Raw genomic sequence first — 13,902 nt, 5'->3', positions numbered from 1 at the left:
TCTTAAATAAGTTTGACTATATTATTTTATATATAATCTATAATTTTTATATATTAAAATATAAAGTTAGCGGTTCGGTTAATAATTGTTCGCTTTAACCTATAAAACCATAACCGAACCGTTAGTTATCGATTAACAAAAAATAAAAGCCGAACCAACGGTTTTTAGAATGGTTCGGTTATATCGGTTAATTTGGTCTTGGTTCGATTTTTCTGTTATTATGTTCACCCCTAGTAATTAAAAGAAGACAAAACTGCACAAATGGTCCATGTGGTTAGCTGAAAATTGTCACTTTGGTCCAAAAAGGTTTGGACTAGCACAAGATGTCAAAACTTTTTATTTTGTTGCGAGTTTGGTCCACTTTTCTATAAAATTTTTCATAATGAGTATTTTACCCTTATTTTTTTTTCTTTTTCAGTTTTTTGATTATCTAAATACTTTTTTTGATTAAAAGAAAAAAGAAATTTTTAATTTTCTATTTTATTTTTATAATTTTATAACAAAAAAAATAAAAATAAAATATCTCTCTCTTTCTCTCTCTATTTATCTATCTAGAGAACGTTACCACCCTTACTCCCTCACCTAAGCTTTACTCTCGCCAGAAATCGTGAACACCACCGATAGAAAACATGAACGCCACCGGATCGAAGCTCTGGTAGCGAAACCCTAATCCTAAAAGTTCCAGGCTGTGACACATAGATCGAAGCTAGGGATTGAAGCGACGACAACCTCTAAAAACCCTAGGGTTTTAGGAAATGAGAATGGTGGCAGCCTCTAAAGCTGAAGCTCGCCTGAGGGTTGTTTGATGAAGCCAGGAGGGTCGAGAGACGCCATCGACGGTGCTAAGGCTTGCGTTCTATTCATCTTGAAATCGCCATCATCTTCTTTCTTCTTCTGATCCAATCGGTCAGCAACACACTAAGGAGGAATAAGGACTTCAGTCCTCTACCTTTGTTTGATCGAGAAGAGGGACCCGATTGGAAGCAGCAACAGATTGAGGGGGATGTCTGTAAGTGGTGATCATCCGCTAAAGGGGATGAGGAGGAAGGTTAGGAATGGGTTTCTCCGGTCCTTGTCTGATCGGGGAAGAAAGAACTTGAACGAAAACAGAAAAGAATCATGAGGGCAACAAAGAAACTTGGTCCTATGGTGGTTCGTCTGTGGTTGTTACACAGTCACGAGGAGGGGTGTCGGTAGAAGGCTATCATAAAATGAAGAAGAAGAAGAAGAAGAAGAAGAAGAAGAAGAAGAAGAAGAAGAAGAAGAAGAAGAAAAGAGAGAGAGAGAGAGAGAGAGAGAGAGAGAGAGAGAGAGAGAGAGAGAGAAATTGAATTTTTTTTTTAATTTGAAAATCAGGAAAACAATTAACAAAAAGAGAAAATCATACTAACAAGGGCAAATATGTCATTTTGAAAAAAAAATCAGAATAAATTGGACCAAACAAGCAACAAAATGAAAATGTTGGACCTCTAGTGCTCGTCCAAACTTTTTTGGATAAAAATGGCAATTTTGAGCAAACCATAGGGGCCATTTGGGCAGTTTAGTCTTAAAAGAATTAATATATATTAATTCAATAAAATGAAAAGGAAAATTGTATAATTGGTCATTGTAGTTTGGTAAAAAGATAAAACTGCATAAATGGTCCCAGGGGCAAATCCCTCATTTGCCCAAAGTTAATAGTCATCCTGTTAAACTTAATGCAGTAGGGACCAAAACAATAACAAAACCACCAAATAGAGATATTTTTTGCTAATAATTTTTTTTTGGACCTTACCTAAAGAAATTGACAAACCATGTGGACCATTTTTGCAATTTTGTCTTTTATAAAGAACCAAACTAAATTTGACCAAACTCGCAACAAAATGAAACTTTTGGATCACTCTTGTGAGTCCAAACTTGTTTGGACCAAACTTACTAGTTTTGTCATACTATAGGGACCATTCTTGCAATTTTATCTTTTTAATAAAATACACTTAAATTGTTAATTTAAAATGATATCATTTGTCAAAGAAACTAAAAATAAAAATCGTTGAAGAAAACATTATATCAAAATTACATATAACTAAATATTGTAGATTTAAAAATTACATTATCTTCAAAAGAATGGTTTGTATATAAAAAAAGTTCTCATCAGGAAAATCAAAAATGTTTAAAGTAGGAACATTTATATCATTTAATTATAATGAAAATTAGAAATAATATTAAATCGAAAATTATAGATGATGTTATTTACTTGCAACCCATAGATTAAGACTATTAAAATAATGTGTTTTGAGATTAATAATTATCTTGAGTAGTCTTGATTTGTACTTCATGTTTGCAATGTTTTTAAAATTTCGTTAAAATTTTCAAATATCAACTTTATAAGTGTATTTTTAATAATATATTTGAAGATATTGTCAATAAGTTATAGGAACTTTTTTTTTTTACTTTAGTATAAAAATTAATAGTTGACATCATTAATGACAATAAATGGATTAATTTTGACAATAAAGTTTTTTTCTTGTGCATTGCGCGAACATTCGCATAGTCTTCTATAATACTGTTGTTTACAAACAAAAAAGAAATCTCTAGAATACAAATTACCTTTGACTAGTTGTCTCCGACTGAATTTTCTTATTACACAGTACTTTGAGAAAAAAAATCATCATAATAGATATTTAGGGTTTCTTTTGTCACTTTAGGGTGTCTTTTTAGCCAACCCCATTTTCAAAGGTATTGTGTTATGCGAATAGTCCCTCTACTTTGTGTAATTTGTTAGTTTGGTGGCTAATTTATTTTTTATATTCTATAGTTTGTTTTTGTTTTTTCCTTGGTTCCAACCTGACATATAATTACTATATTATCATTACCTTTTTATATAGTACCATTACCTTTTTATTTGTTTATTTAGTATTTGTTAATTATTATTAATAAATTTTAAAAATTAAGTAGGCCCCACACTCATTAGCTTTGAAACCCCCTCTCTCTTGCTCTCTCTCATATCGCTTTCTCTCTTGTCTCGCGTCACATCACGAAATCTGAATCATCGGGGCACCATGTGAACATACAACATATGAAGAAAAAGCTAAACGGCAAGGCCACTCATCCAACCCCATGCTTGTAAACCTAGAAACAGACTTGAAGATCGGGAAAAATGAGAAGCTTTAAGCGATGGTAAGAAAATCAAATGCGTCGAAGAAATAACTTGGGCTTGGCTCGCCTTCGAGGATGAACGACTTCCTTGTTGAATCTTGTTGGATCGAATATTTACAGTTTAAGCTTGTAAAGAAACTGGACTCCGAGAGTCGAACATTAATCGATTGAATTTTTATATGATTAATGTCGTTCCAAACATATTTTAAGCCCATGACGAGAGATGAAAATGACCCTTAAATTTCATAAATTTCATTACCTTTTTTATAACAACTTAATAACCGAAAGAAAATTATTTATACTAGTTTCTAAATATAACATTTTCGATTACAAAAAATCTATATATTTAAAGAAAAATATTTCTTCTAGCTTTTTGAAATGCAAAATTATTAATTATCTTTTCATGATCGATAATTAATAAAGTTTATAAAAATTTTGGGCGCCTTTAAAAGATGGTCCATGGACAATCGTCACTATCTCCAACCATTTTGGACGGCCTGTATATGATATGTGCAAATGCGTTTGGGGGGAAAGATTCTACGCGGCGCAACTTGTTGCCCGTTTGTCTTCTCATTCGTTGTATGATGATAACTAAAACAATTAACTTCTAAATGGAAATTTTAGTTTCATATTAAAAAAAATGCACATGGGACTGTTTTTGTTAATCGGTTTACATATGAATTTGTATTTGAGATTTTTTTTCATCTATGATTTCGGTTTATGCATAAGAGATTTTAGTTTTGGATTTAAGTTTGACTTGATTATGGGTTTGGTTTTTAAATTTCACGCTTTACTTTGTTTTGGAAATGAGTTATTTGTGTCGATTTTAGATGTACTTTGTGAGGTAGCTTTTTGTTGAGTTTTGGGCGATTTTTATGGGTTGTATATGTGGTGACCAAAATTGGTGTCGGGAATTGAAATGAGATGGTGACCAGAGATGGTTCCGGGAACCGGAAGAGGACAAAGTGGGGTGGATCCCTTTTCTAACAATATGTTAGTAATTTATATTATTTAATAATAAGTGAAATAATAAAAAATAATTAATAAAATAAAAAATGTATCATTAATTGTCATTTAATGTGTGCTAGGGAACAAGAATGGAACAAAAAAATACCATAATGACTCTTGAATTAGAAAAAAAGTTAGAGAACAACAATGCATATTACCTCAAATTACAGTGACCATTTGCATAATTTACTCTTTGCATAATTTACTCTGACTAATAGATAATCACAAAAAGTAACAATATAGCAAATTCCGGTTTACAACGCGACTCCAAAGCAAATTCGGTTCTGTATATATTCATAGAAAATCAGCTGCCACCTTAACCATACATAATCACCAATATAAAAAACAATGTCCTCTTCAAGGTTAGAACTAGAAAAACGTCGAATTCCGCTAGCGGAGATCATTCGGGCCACAAAACACTTCAGTTCAGAAAAGCTGATCGGAGATGGTGGATTTGATATGGTCTACAGTGGACAACTCTCTGAACAATGGAAAAACCGCCTAGTAGCCATTAAACGCCTTAATCCTAATGGATGTCAAGGAGACGTCGAGTTCAATAATGAAGTCAAGATGGTTTCAAATTTCAACCATCCGAACATCATCCCATTCGTTGGTTACTATGATGATGCAAATGAGAAAATTGTAGTTTACAAGTATGCTATTAAGGCCATCTCCAATGGGAGTTTAATGAGGGGTTTAATGGGGAGTTTAATTTCATTAAACTCAAAATCTTCGTTGTAGAAAAATGAGTAGGATTCAATGGAATGGGGAGTTCAATCCCCATTGAACTCTATATTCTCTCTCTCTCCACACACACACACACACACACATATATATATATATATATATATATATATATATATAATTTTAAAATTTTAATTAATGTTAATTTTAATTGTAGTTTTTAATTTTTAATTTCATGCTAATTAATTTTTTATAAATAATAATAAATAAAAAGAAAATGATAAATGATTTGACAATCCATTAAATTGTATAGAGTTTAATGGAGTGTAGAGTTTAATGAGTAAAGTTGTATAATGAGTGGAATGTACATGTGTCAATCCATTGAACTCATATGAGTTCAATACATTGGAGATGGTTTAACAGAAACCTCGATCATCACCTCCAAGGCAAAAATAAGAGGCTTCACCTAACATGGGAACAACGCCTGAAGATTTGCTTGGGGGCAGCAAGAGGGATAAAGTACCTACACTTTGGTGTTGGGGAGCATAGGAGAGTAATTCATAGAGATGTGAAGAGTGCAAATATTTTGTTAGATGATAATATGGAAGCCAAAATATGTGATTTTGGTTTGTCAAGATTAAGTCCAAGAAATCAGCCAGATACCCATGTCCGTACAAGAGCTGCTGGTACGTGGTTTTACATGGATCCAATATACAACGAACGAGGTATGCTCTCTAAAGAGTCCGACATATACTCATTTGGAGTGGTAATGTTTGAAATGTCAAGTGGAATATTGGCTTATAATACTAGACACTTTAAAGATACCAAACAGCAATCTTTGATCCACATAGTCCGAAGCTATTATGACGACAATAAATTTGTTGATGGAGTTGACAAGTTGATAGATTCTGCTATCAAAGGGCAGATTAAGATGAGTTCTTTTCATAAATTTAATGATATTGCACATGAGTGCATTAACTTTGACATAAAGAAACGCCCTACAAGAGATAGGATTATCGAGGCGATCCAGGAAGCACTTCGTATTCAAGTAGGTATTTTATTCCATATTTTTAAGGAAACATATTTTCACTGCAAGAACGAAAACTATCATGCATGGATTATATAATATGATAAGTTATTGGCTATTTTTTAACTATGCTTCTAATCTTTTCTATAACAATATATTTTCAATAAAAGAATGGCTTTGTTCTAGTTTGACTCTAATACGTCTACATATTATGGGTATATATCATGTTGCTGTTCATATCTAATGATACGTAAGGAAACTATAGTTTTTTTAATATAATTGTTAAACAACTTCTGCTAAATTTTGGCCTCATAATTATTCCATAAACTGTGCTTTCAAATCGACAAACAGGAGAGTGAAAAAATTGTTTATATGTTGGGGGCAAAGGATCTATTAATTACATGGCAAAATGACACTCGATATTGGGATTGGGGACATATAACTCAATCAAGGTCTCTCTTTTTCTCTCTTTATGGTCACATTGTATGTATTATAGGGCATTTGGCTTTCATATACGTTGTCATCTGTGTAGGTTCCCGAAGGTGTGGATACTTAGAGGAGTATGGGGGCTTGAAATCAAAGGCAAAATAGCAGCTGTGAAGCTGTCAGAAAAGAGTATATATATAGCGTATCTTGTCTTCCGAGGATTCCAGAGGACTTGATGTGCATGGGAATTCAAGCATAACTTTTGGTCGGAGAAAAATGGAGACTAAAAATGTTTATCTTCAAAGACCAAAGGCTAGGGAAACATGGGAAGAAAACTATGTGTTTCCTTATAGGAGAATGGATGGGTGGATGGAGATTAAGTTGGGAGAATTCGAGTACAAGCAAGGAGATTATGGGGAAGTTGAGATGGCGTTTAAGGAGGTTAAGTGTTGGAAGACTGGTGTTATCGTGGAGGGTATGGAGATACGGACTAAATAGCTTTGCATTTATATATTTTGTTTCAACCATTCTTGATGTATAATATTTATTCCAATTATAAATTTAAGATACTACTTTATTATTTAATTATTAATTAATAAAATGTATAATGTATTATTATATAAGTTCTAATTTTAGTTAGAGACTGTGCGTTGCACCAGTCAGATTATTATTATTATTATTATTATTATTATTATTATTATTATTATTATTATTATTATTATTATTATTATCATCGGTGGGTCTGGTACACAAAAACCCAACAACACATTGAAAACAAAAGAAGAAAGAGACTATAGCTTTGTAATGAAGACTTCCCATCTTCATTCGTCGTCACCGACAACGTGCACACTGACTATTCTTCCTTTTTCATAATTCTTTCAAAAATAATTCATGTCAAACTTAGAAATTAATAAAACACCAAAAACTTAAAAGAGAAAAGGCATATGATCAAAACTATTTATCCCATAACGTCATAATGTGATTGTAACAATAATTAGGCATATGCATAACTTCTATTCTAAAGAAACAAAATGTGCTATTTGTTTACCTATCGATTAGGTTGCCATGTTCGGTCTTATCAATCCATATTTTTTCGTCGCCAAAGTGCATTTCACAATGACAAATTACCTCCTCCTGTACAGAATCCTAAACCATAATTAAAATTTCAAGTTGCAGCATCCATATCATGTATAATAGGGTAAAAATTGAGTTAAAAGTCCATGGGTATTTCAGTCATTTTTTAAAACAATAAATAATTAGCTAGGAAATATATGTGAGAAGAAAGTCAAATTTAGGCAGGCAGACAACAGAGGATTACTCTTGATGTTGACTTCTTCAGCTTCTTTATTTCTTTTTTTTTTAATCCATTAATTATCATATCCACATCATGTGTGGTTTGAATTCAAACATGCTTGGTTTACTTTTATTTATATTTATTTTTTACCACAGTTAGTTTTTTGTTGATATAAGGTTAGAGGGAAGGTGTCACAAAAGTTGCATTCCCTTTATTGCTACCTAGACGTCACCTCACACTTTACTACAAAATTGTGATTTCATACCACACCCAAAGAGTGGTGCCACACTTGGGTATTTTTTTTTTGTATTAATAAATAAAAAGGACCAATTAGAGGGAGTTAATAAAAAGGAACAAATTACATTGTTTGAAAGAGTGCTCCCTTGGAATGCCACACTGCTCCCCCTACCACACCCAGGGGGAGGTGTTCCTGTTGATGTGGTCGCAACCCACTCCCGCTGGTCTAAAGGTTAAATAATTCATTTATTATCTAGAATAAACTCAGATTTGAGTCATACCTCGGAATGACGTGCAAAAGGTGTAATAGTAGTGAAAGTTAATAGACACAAACAAACAAAAGTATATTGCTATTTATTGAATTAATTTTTCTTTTTAATATTTGGAACTTGTTGAGGCTTATACACTCACATCATAGATTCTGGCTTTTGCAAACACTTTTTATCGATATGTTTTTGTGTTTCTTCTTAATATCTTGTGAATCTTAATTTGTAATTAAGAAAGGTCTGCAATGAAGCATGCTTTAAAATTCTTTGATTAACAATAAAATCGACATTTGATGGCATTATATAAACAATTCACCTTGAAAGTATATTAATTTTACAATAATTAATTCACAGTATCCACAATATCAATCAGTTAGCTTTACAAAATTTTCTTTTCAAAATCCCTCAGTTAATCCGTTAGTTTACACTATGTTCAATTTCACTAATGTCATCTAACAATCCACAGATCAGTGGATAAACTAATTCCAAAACAGCTTAATAGTCAAATCATATGATAGACCAAGAAAAATGATATTGGAGACAAAGAAAAGGAACTTATAAATTTCTCAAATGGTCTATTGTATAACATAATTCGAACCATTATCATCTTAATAAAAAAAAGAAAATTATATTCCTAACAAAAATTACTTTCTATTTCAAAAGTAACAGTTAATATTGCTACCGTTAACTAAACAAAAATTGAAAACCTTATGTTTCTGCATCATAAAGAAAATTAATTTTCTTTTGTCATATTATATTAAATTCCTTAAAAAAATTATCTTATGCAATATAGAAAGACCATATCAGCATACCATAGAACCACCTTGTGAAGTTTCACAGTTGTTTGAAAGAGTGATGTTCAATGGCGGACCTTAGTGGGGCATTTGGGGTCCGGGCCACTACTCAATTTCCGGCACGCAGTGTAAAATTTTTTTTTTTGGTTTTTTCATTAGGTGCACCCGCTTGAAAGACGAACACCCCTACTAAAACAGTCTGCGTCCGTCACTGGTGATGTCATTGTCATCATCTAGCTCAACATTGTCTATTCTACGAAAACATTCATTTGATCCCTGAGTTATATTCAATAAAAAGACTTAATAATTTATCAATAAAGTTAAAATATATCTTGGCCACTTTGAAGCCTTCCGATTCCAAGTTCGTTATTTCTGGAGGTGCTAAAGGTGGATTACAACTTCCAACTCCATTGTTAACTAGATGTTGGCTTTTCATAAGTGCCTTAATTTCCATGCAAATCCACGAAAAAAGTTTTAATAAACATGAATATATATATATATATATATATATATATATATATATATATATATATATATATATATATATATATATATATATATATATATATATATATATATATATATATATATATATATATATATATATATGAAAATTAACAAGATCATGAATCTTGATCTTTAGTTAAAGATTAATTACCTGAAGTTCGTGAGAATTGTAATGACATGGGAGGGGGTCTAGACAGAATATGCCACTGTGATAACCTTGGAAATCGAGTTCAAGAGCTTGAATGTTGTTTGCCAATGAAAAATTTGTTAGAAATTCGGGTATAGTAAGGCTTGGAATTCTGAGAATTGTGTAAAACACTTTCAGATTAAAGCATTTGGGTGGTACTCTCAATATTCTTTAATCGGATACGACTCAGAGAGATAAGAATTTAGAATGCTTTGATGATAGTTTCGTCTGTACCAGAAAAATGAGACCAAAACCAAATTTATGATCTTTGTCTGAAAACTGTCATATGATAGTTTCTAACTGTCATAAACTATAAAAATTGACATAAAACGGAAGTTTGGATAAGGGTCAAACAATGGTCAATTCTCTGAAAATACGATTTTCTGATGCATTTTTTATATAGCAACATACCCTATATAAAAAACTTACGCGCTGACATGGCAGCTCGACCCCAGCTAGGGGCTGCCGCCCCTTGGACACCGCTCCCAAGGGCGTTGCCCCGGGACCCCCGTTCGTTTAGAGGCTTCGCCCCTAAATGACAGTGTACTTTAAAAACTTGATTAAACTTAAACAAGTGTGTACTCCACACATTCCTTACTTGTTTAATATTTATCAAGATCACCTTTGGTCAACAAAGTAATCATATTACACTTAAATAATATTGATGACAACAAATCACCAACAAAATTCCCTCTAAAAATTTCACATTTGTCAACATGTAAGATAGGGTTTGAGTTATACCTTCGTTACCTGGTGGTACATCTCCATTAACCTAAACAAACAACACAAAAACATCATCAAATCTAAAACCTAATGTGTTTGCTTTCTATACCTAATCTAACGTTTGTATACAACGACATGATATTATTTTTCCCAAACCAACTTTCTAAAATTTCAATTATTTGGTAAAAGAATGGAATTGAGATACCAAAAGAAAACAAGTATATTATCTGAGTGATAAATGATCTAATTTTAGAGTGTACACCGATAAATTTCTTTGTGCAATAATATGTTTATTTTTATCAATTGTTTTTATTTTCCTTGGTATAATTTCCAAAATTGTGTATCACTCTTTATGATATGTATACATATTTTCATCAGTGGAGATGTTATTTGAATCGGGTAGGAAATGAATTATGAATGGGGGCGGCCTGAGAATAAAGGCCTGAGATGGATATAAGATTACTACTGCATGAACAAAAGGCTCGAAGCTGATGATCATGAAGACGAGCTAACATGTCTATGATGGAATCGGTCCCCCAACCATAGAGATTTAATTAAGTGTACTTAGTTATATATTTGTCACTAATCATGACCAAAACAACAATCTACATTTCTCTAATTCGTAGGCGAAAATGGAATCACGATGCTCACCCTGTATACTTATTTACTTACTATTCTAGTCATTATTTGGGCTCTTTTTGTATTAGGCATTATGTTTAGCTCATTAGCTAGGTTAATCCTAAATAGTTTTCCAATTTATATATTTATTTAGTTATCTTTGCATTGAACAATTTTCTATTAACAATGTTAACACTTTTCTCTTTATATTAGATTTTTATTAGTTTACATGTAATTAAAACACTAGATTACGACCACCATCAATAACAATATTTGGGGTTTGTTGGGTGTTTGTAGGGCGATGGTAGGTCAAGGATCGAGGGTTCTCCAGATACGACAGTGGGGATGAGTGGATGAGACCTAATCTGTGTGTGTTTTGTCTTCGGACAATAATTTTTAGACGGAGGGAGTAAAACAAATGAATAAAAATTTAAAACATAATAAAATAAAATGATATGGTCCTTTCTAGTTGATCGGGTATATGGAATCCACAACTAAACAAGTCTAAAAAACTAAACCTACAATTTTAAAGTCTAAAAAAACTAAACCTACAATTTTAAAAACTAGTTCGAACGTAGGAATCAAAAAGAAAACAACAACACTATGGACTATATATTTTCGCAATTTTCTAGAAAAACAATTATTGAAGACAAAGAAACGGTAAGATACATACGTACATGCATATATATACACAAGAAAGTAACAAGATGACGAAAATATGGTGATGAGCATGTCGCAAGATAGAAAAAGAAGATTTGTTGGCAAGTTGGAATTAAAAAAACAAAAAGTTTTTTATTAATAAATGTTTGGAAGTAAACAAACAAAAAGCTATTTGAATTTAAAAAAAAAAAAAAAAAAAAAAAAAAAAAAAAAAAAAAACTCAGAAGACTTCCTGATACGGATTAGAGGGCAAGCTGGAAAAAAAAAATTTAAATCAACGTGAGTTGTTGAGGCCTTGAGTGGAGGAATTTATCAATTTTAAACATACCATAAAAGAAGTTTATGATTCGCCATTAGTAAACACACACACACAGACACGGAGATCAGATGAACGAAGCAGCCAGTATCTCGGTGTTGCCGGAAGGCTGCTTATCGGAGATATTATCACTAACTTCACCTAGGGATGTGTGCAGAGCTGCCTCCATCTCCAAAGGATTCAACACAGCAGCAGATTCCGACCCTGTTTGGGAGCGGTTTCTGCCACCTGATTACCGTGAAATCATTGGGAGAGCGGTTTCACCGGTGGTCGTTTTTGGCTCTAAAAAGCAACTGTACTTCTCCTTATCGGACTCACATATCATCCTCGATCATGCCTATTTGGTAAATCGATCATCTTATTTCCTTTTTCATTTTCAAACTGTTCTATTCAATCTGTCGTGTCCAATTATATGAAAATTTCCCCAGAAGTCAACTCATGAAGTGTGGAATTTTTTTTTCAGAATTAGATATTATTTATACTACGGATATCATTGTTTAAATTTAATGAGAACAGCTACAAAAATTTATACTTTTGAATAAGTTTACGTTCATTTTTTGCAATCTGACTTGAACAACTTCTTCGATATCAATTTTTGATTTGTACAAGTTATATCTTATTTTTCATCATTAAACGACGGATTGTTTTTAACAAATTTCAACTTTTGCAAAAGAAGCATAAAAATAAAACATATGCAATTAGTTATTTTTTTCAATTTAACTTCAAATCTTGAATAACAACTTCAATATCATTTAAGTATATGAATGGTGGGCAATAACCTTATTTTTGCAAAGGAAACCAAAAGTACACTATTTTTGCAAATTATTTCAGAAAAGGCCCAAGTTTTGCAAAATAAATAAATAAATAAATTTAATTCTTATGATTTGGTTTAATATAATGTCATAAACAGAGCTTCCATCTAGATAAGGAGAGTGGGAAAAAGTGCTATATGTTGGGAGCAAAAGAGTTATCAATTGCATGGCAAGATGAACCTCGATACTGGGAATGGGAACATATAACTGAATCAAGGTCTCTCTCTCTCTCTCTCTCTCTCTCTCTCTCTCTCTCATTAGAGTCATGCACGTTGTACGCTACAATTTGATAACCATATACATTGCCAATTGTGCAGGTTCCCAGAAGTGTGCATACTTAGAGAAGGATACTCGCTTGGGATCCAAGGAAAAATAGCAGCTGAGATGCTGTCACAAAAGAGTACATATGTCGTGTTTCTTGTCTTTCAAACGACTCAGGATACCAGGGGACTTGCTGTGCCTGCAAAAACAAAGGTAAGTTATGGTGGGACAGAAATGGAGACTGAAAATGTTTATCTTCGAAGACCGCAGTTTCAGCAAGAAAACTACGTGTTTCCTTGCTTAAGAAATGATGGGTGGATGGAGATGAAGTTGGGAGAATTTGAGTGCAATGAAGGAGATGATGGGGAAGTTGAGATGGCGTTTGAGGAGGTTACACAACGAAACTGGAAGAGTGGTCTTATCGTGGAGGGCTTTGAGCTTCGGCCTAAATAATATGCAAATAATTATGTGATCTTCATCAATATTCAATATAAAAACTCTATTTATTTTTGTTTGTGTTAAATTGAGCAATTATCTTCTAACATCAATGTAATATATTCCATTTTACATTTATAATTTATAATACATATCTTAATTATTTTTAATCTGTAACATTTATTATAACACTAGTTCTGTGACCCATGAATTATATAAGTTAATTAAAAAAAGATTAAATATAAAGCTCTAAATATTTAAGAACTTTAAATTTATAAGAATATAAAAAAATAATGAATTATTATAATGGAAATATTTTTTATCTTTTAAATTAAAAAAACACTAATGAGCTTTAATTTTGAGAATTTTGAAATTAAAAAGTAAGTTTATTAATTACATTGATATCCATTTATTATTATATTTATTGCAATTTATATTAAAGTATTATGTGCAATTTAAAAAAACACAAAAAAACTTATAAAATAACATGTGGAAAAAAATAATTCAAAATA

General features: G+C 31.9%; 2 protein-coding genes across 2 annotated transcripts; both read left to right on the top strand.

Annotated features, from left to right (window-relative positions):
* Positions 1-4,491: 4,491 nt before the first annotated feature.
* Positions 4,492-6,098, top strand: LOC111893888 (probable receptor-like protein kinase At5g59700). The gene is made up of 3 exons (XM_023889976.2): positions 4,492-4,796; positions 5,251-5,879; positions 6,025-6,098. The coding sequence occupies exons 1-3, from the start codon at positions 4,492-4,494 to the stop codon at positions 6,096-6,098; spliced, it is 1,008 nt and encodes a 335-aa protein (XP_023745744.2).
* A 5,725-nt stretch (positions 6,099-11,823) lies between these two features.
* LOC111893874 (F-box protein At2g02240) lies at positions 11,824-13,553 on the top strand. Its single transcript, XM_023889962.3, has 3 exons — positions 11,824-12,226; positions 12,793-12,911; positions 13,012-13,553. The coding sequence occupies exons 1-3, from the start codon at positions 11,954-11,956 to the stop codon at positions 13,406-13,408; spliced, it is 789 nt and encodes a 262-aa protein (XP_023745730.1). The 5' UTR covers positions 11,824-11,953; the 3' UTR covers positions 13,409-13,553.
* Positions 13,554-13,902: the final 349 nt, after the last annotated feature.

This window comes from Lactuca sativa, chromosome 2, assembly GCF_002870075.4.
Source record: "Lactuca sativa cultivar Salinas chromosome 2, Lsat_Salinas_v11, whole genome shotgun sequence".
Lineage (NCBI taxonomy): Eukaryota > Viridiplantae > Streptophyta > Magnoliopsida > Asterales > Asteraceae > Lactuca > Lactuca sativa.
This window is presented reverse-complemented; position numbering and strand designations above follow the sequence as displayed.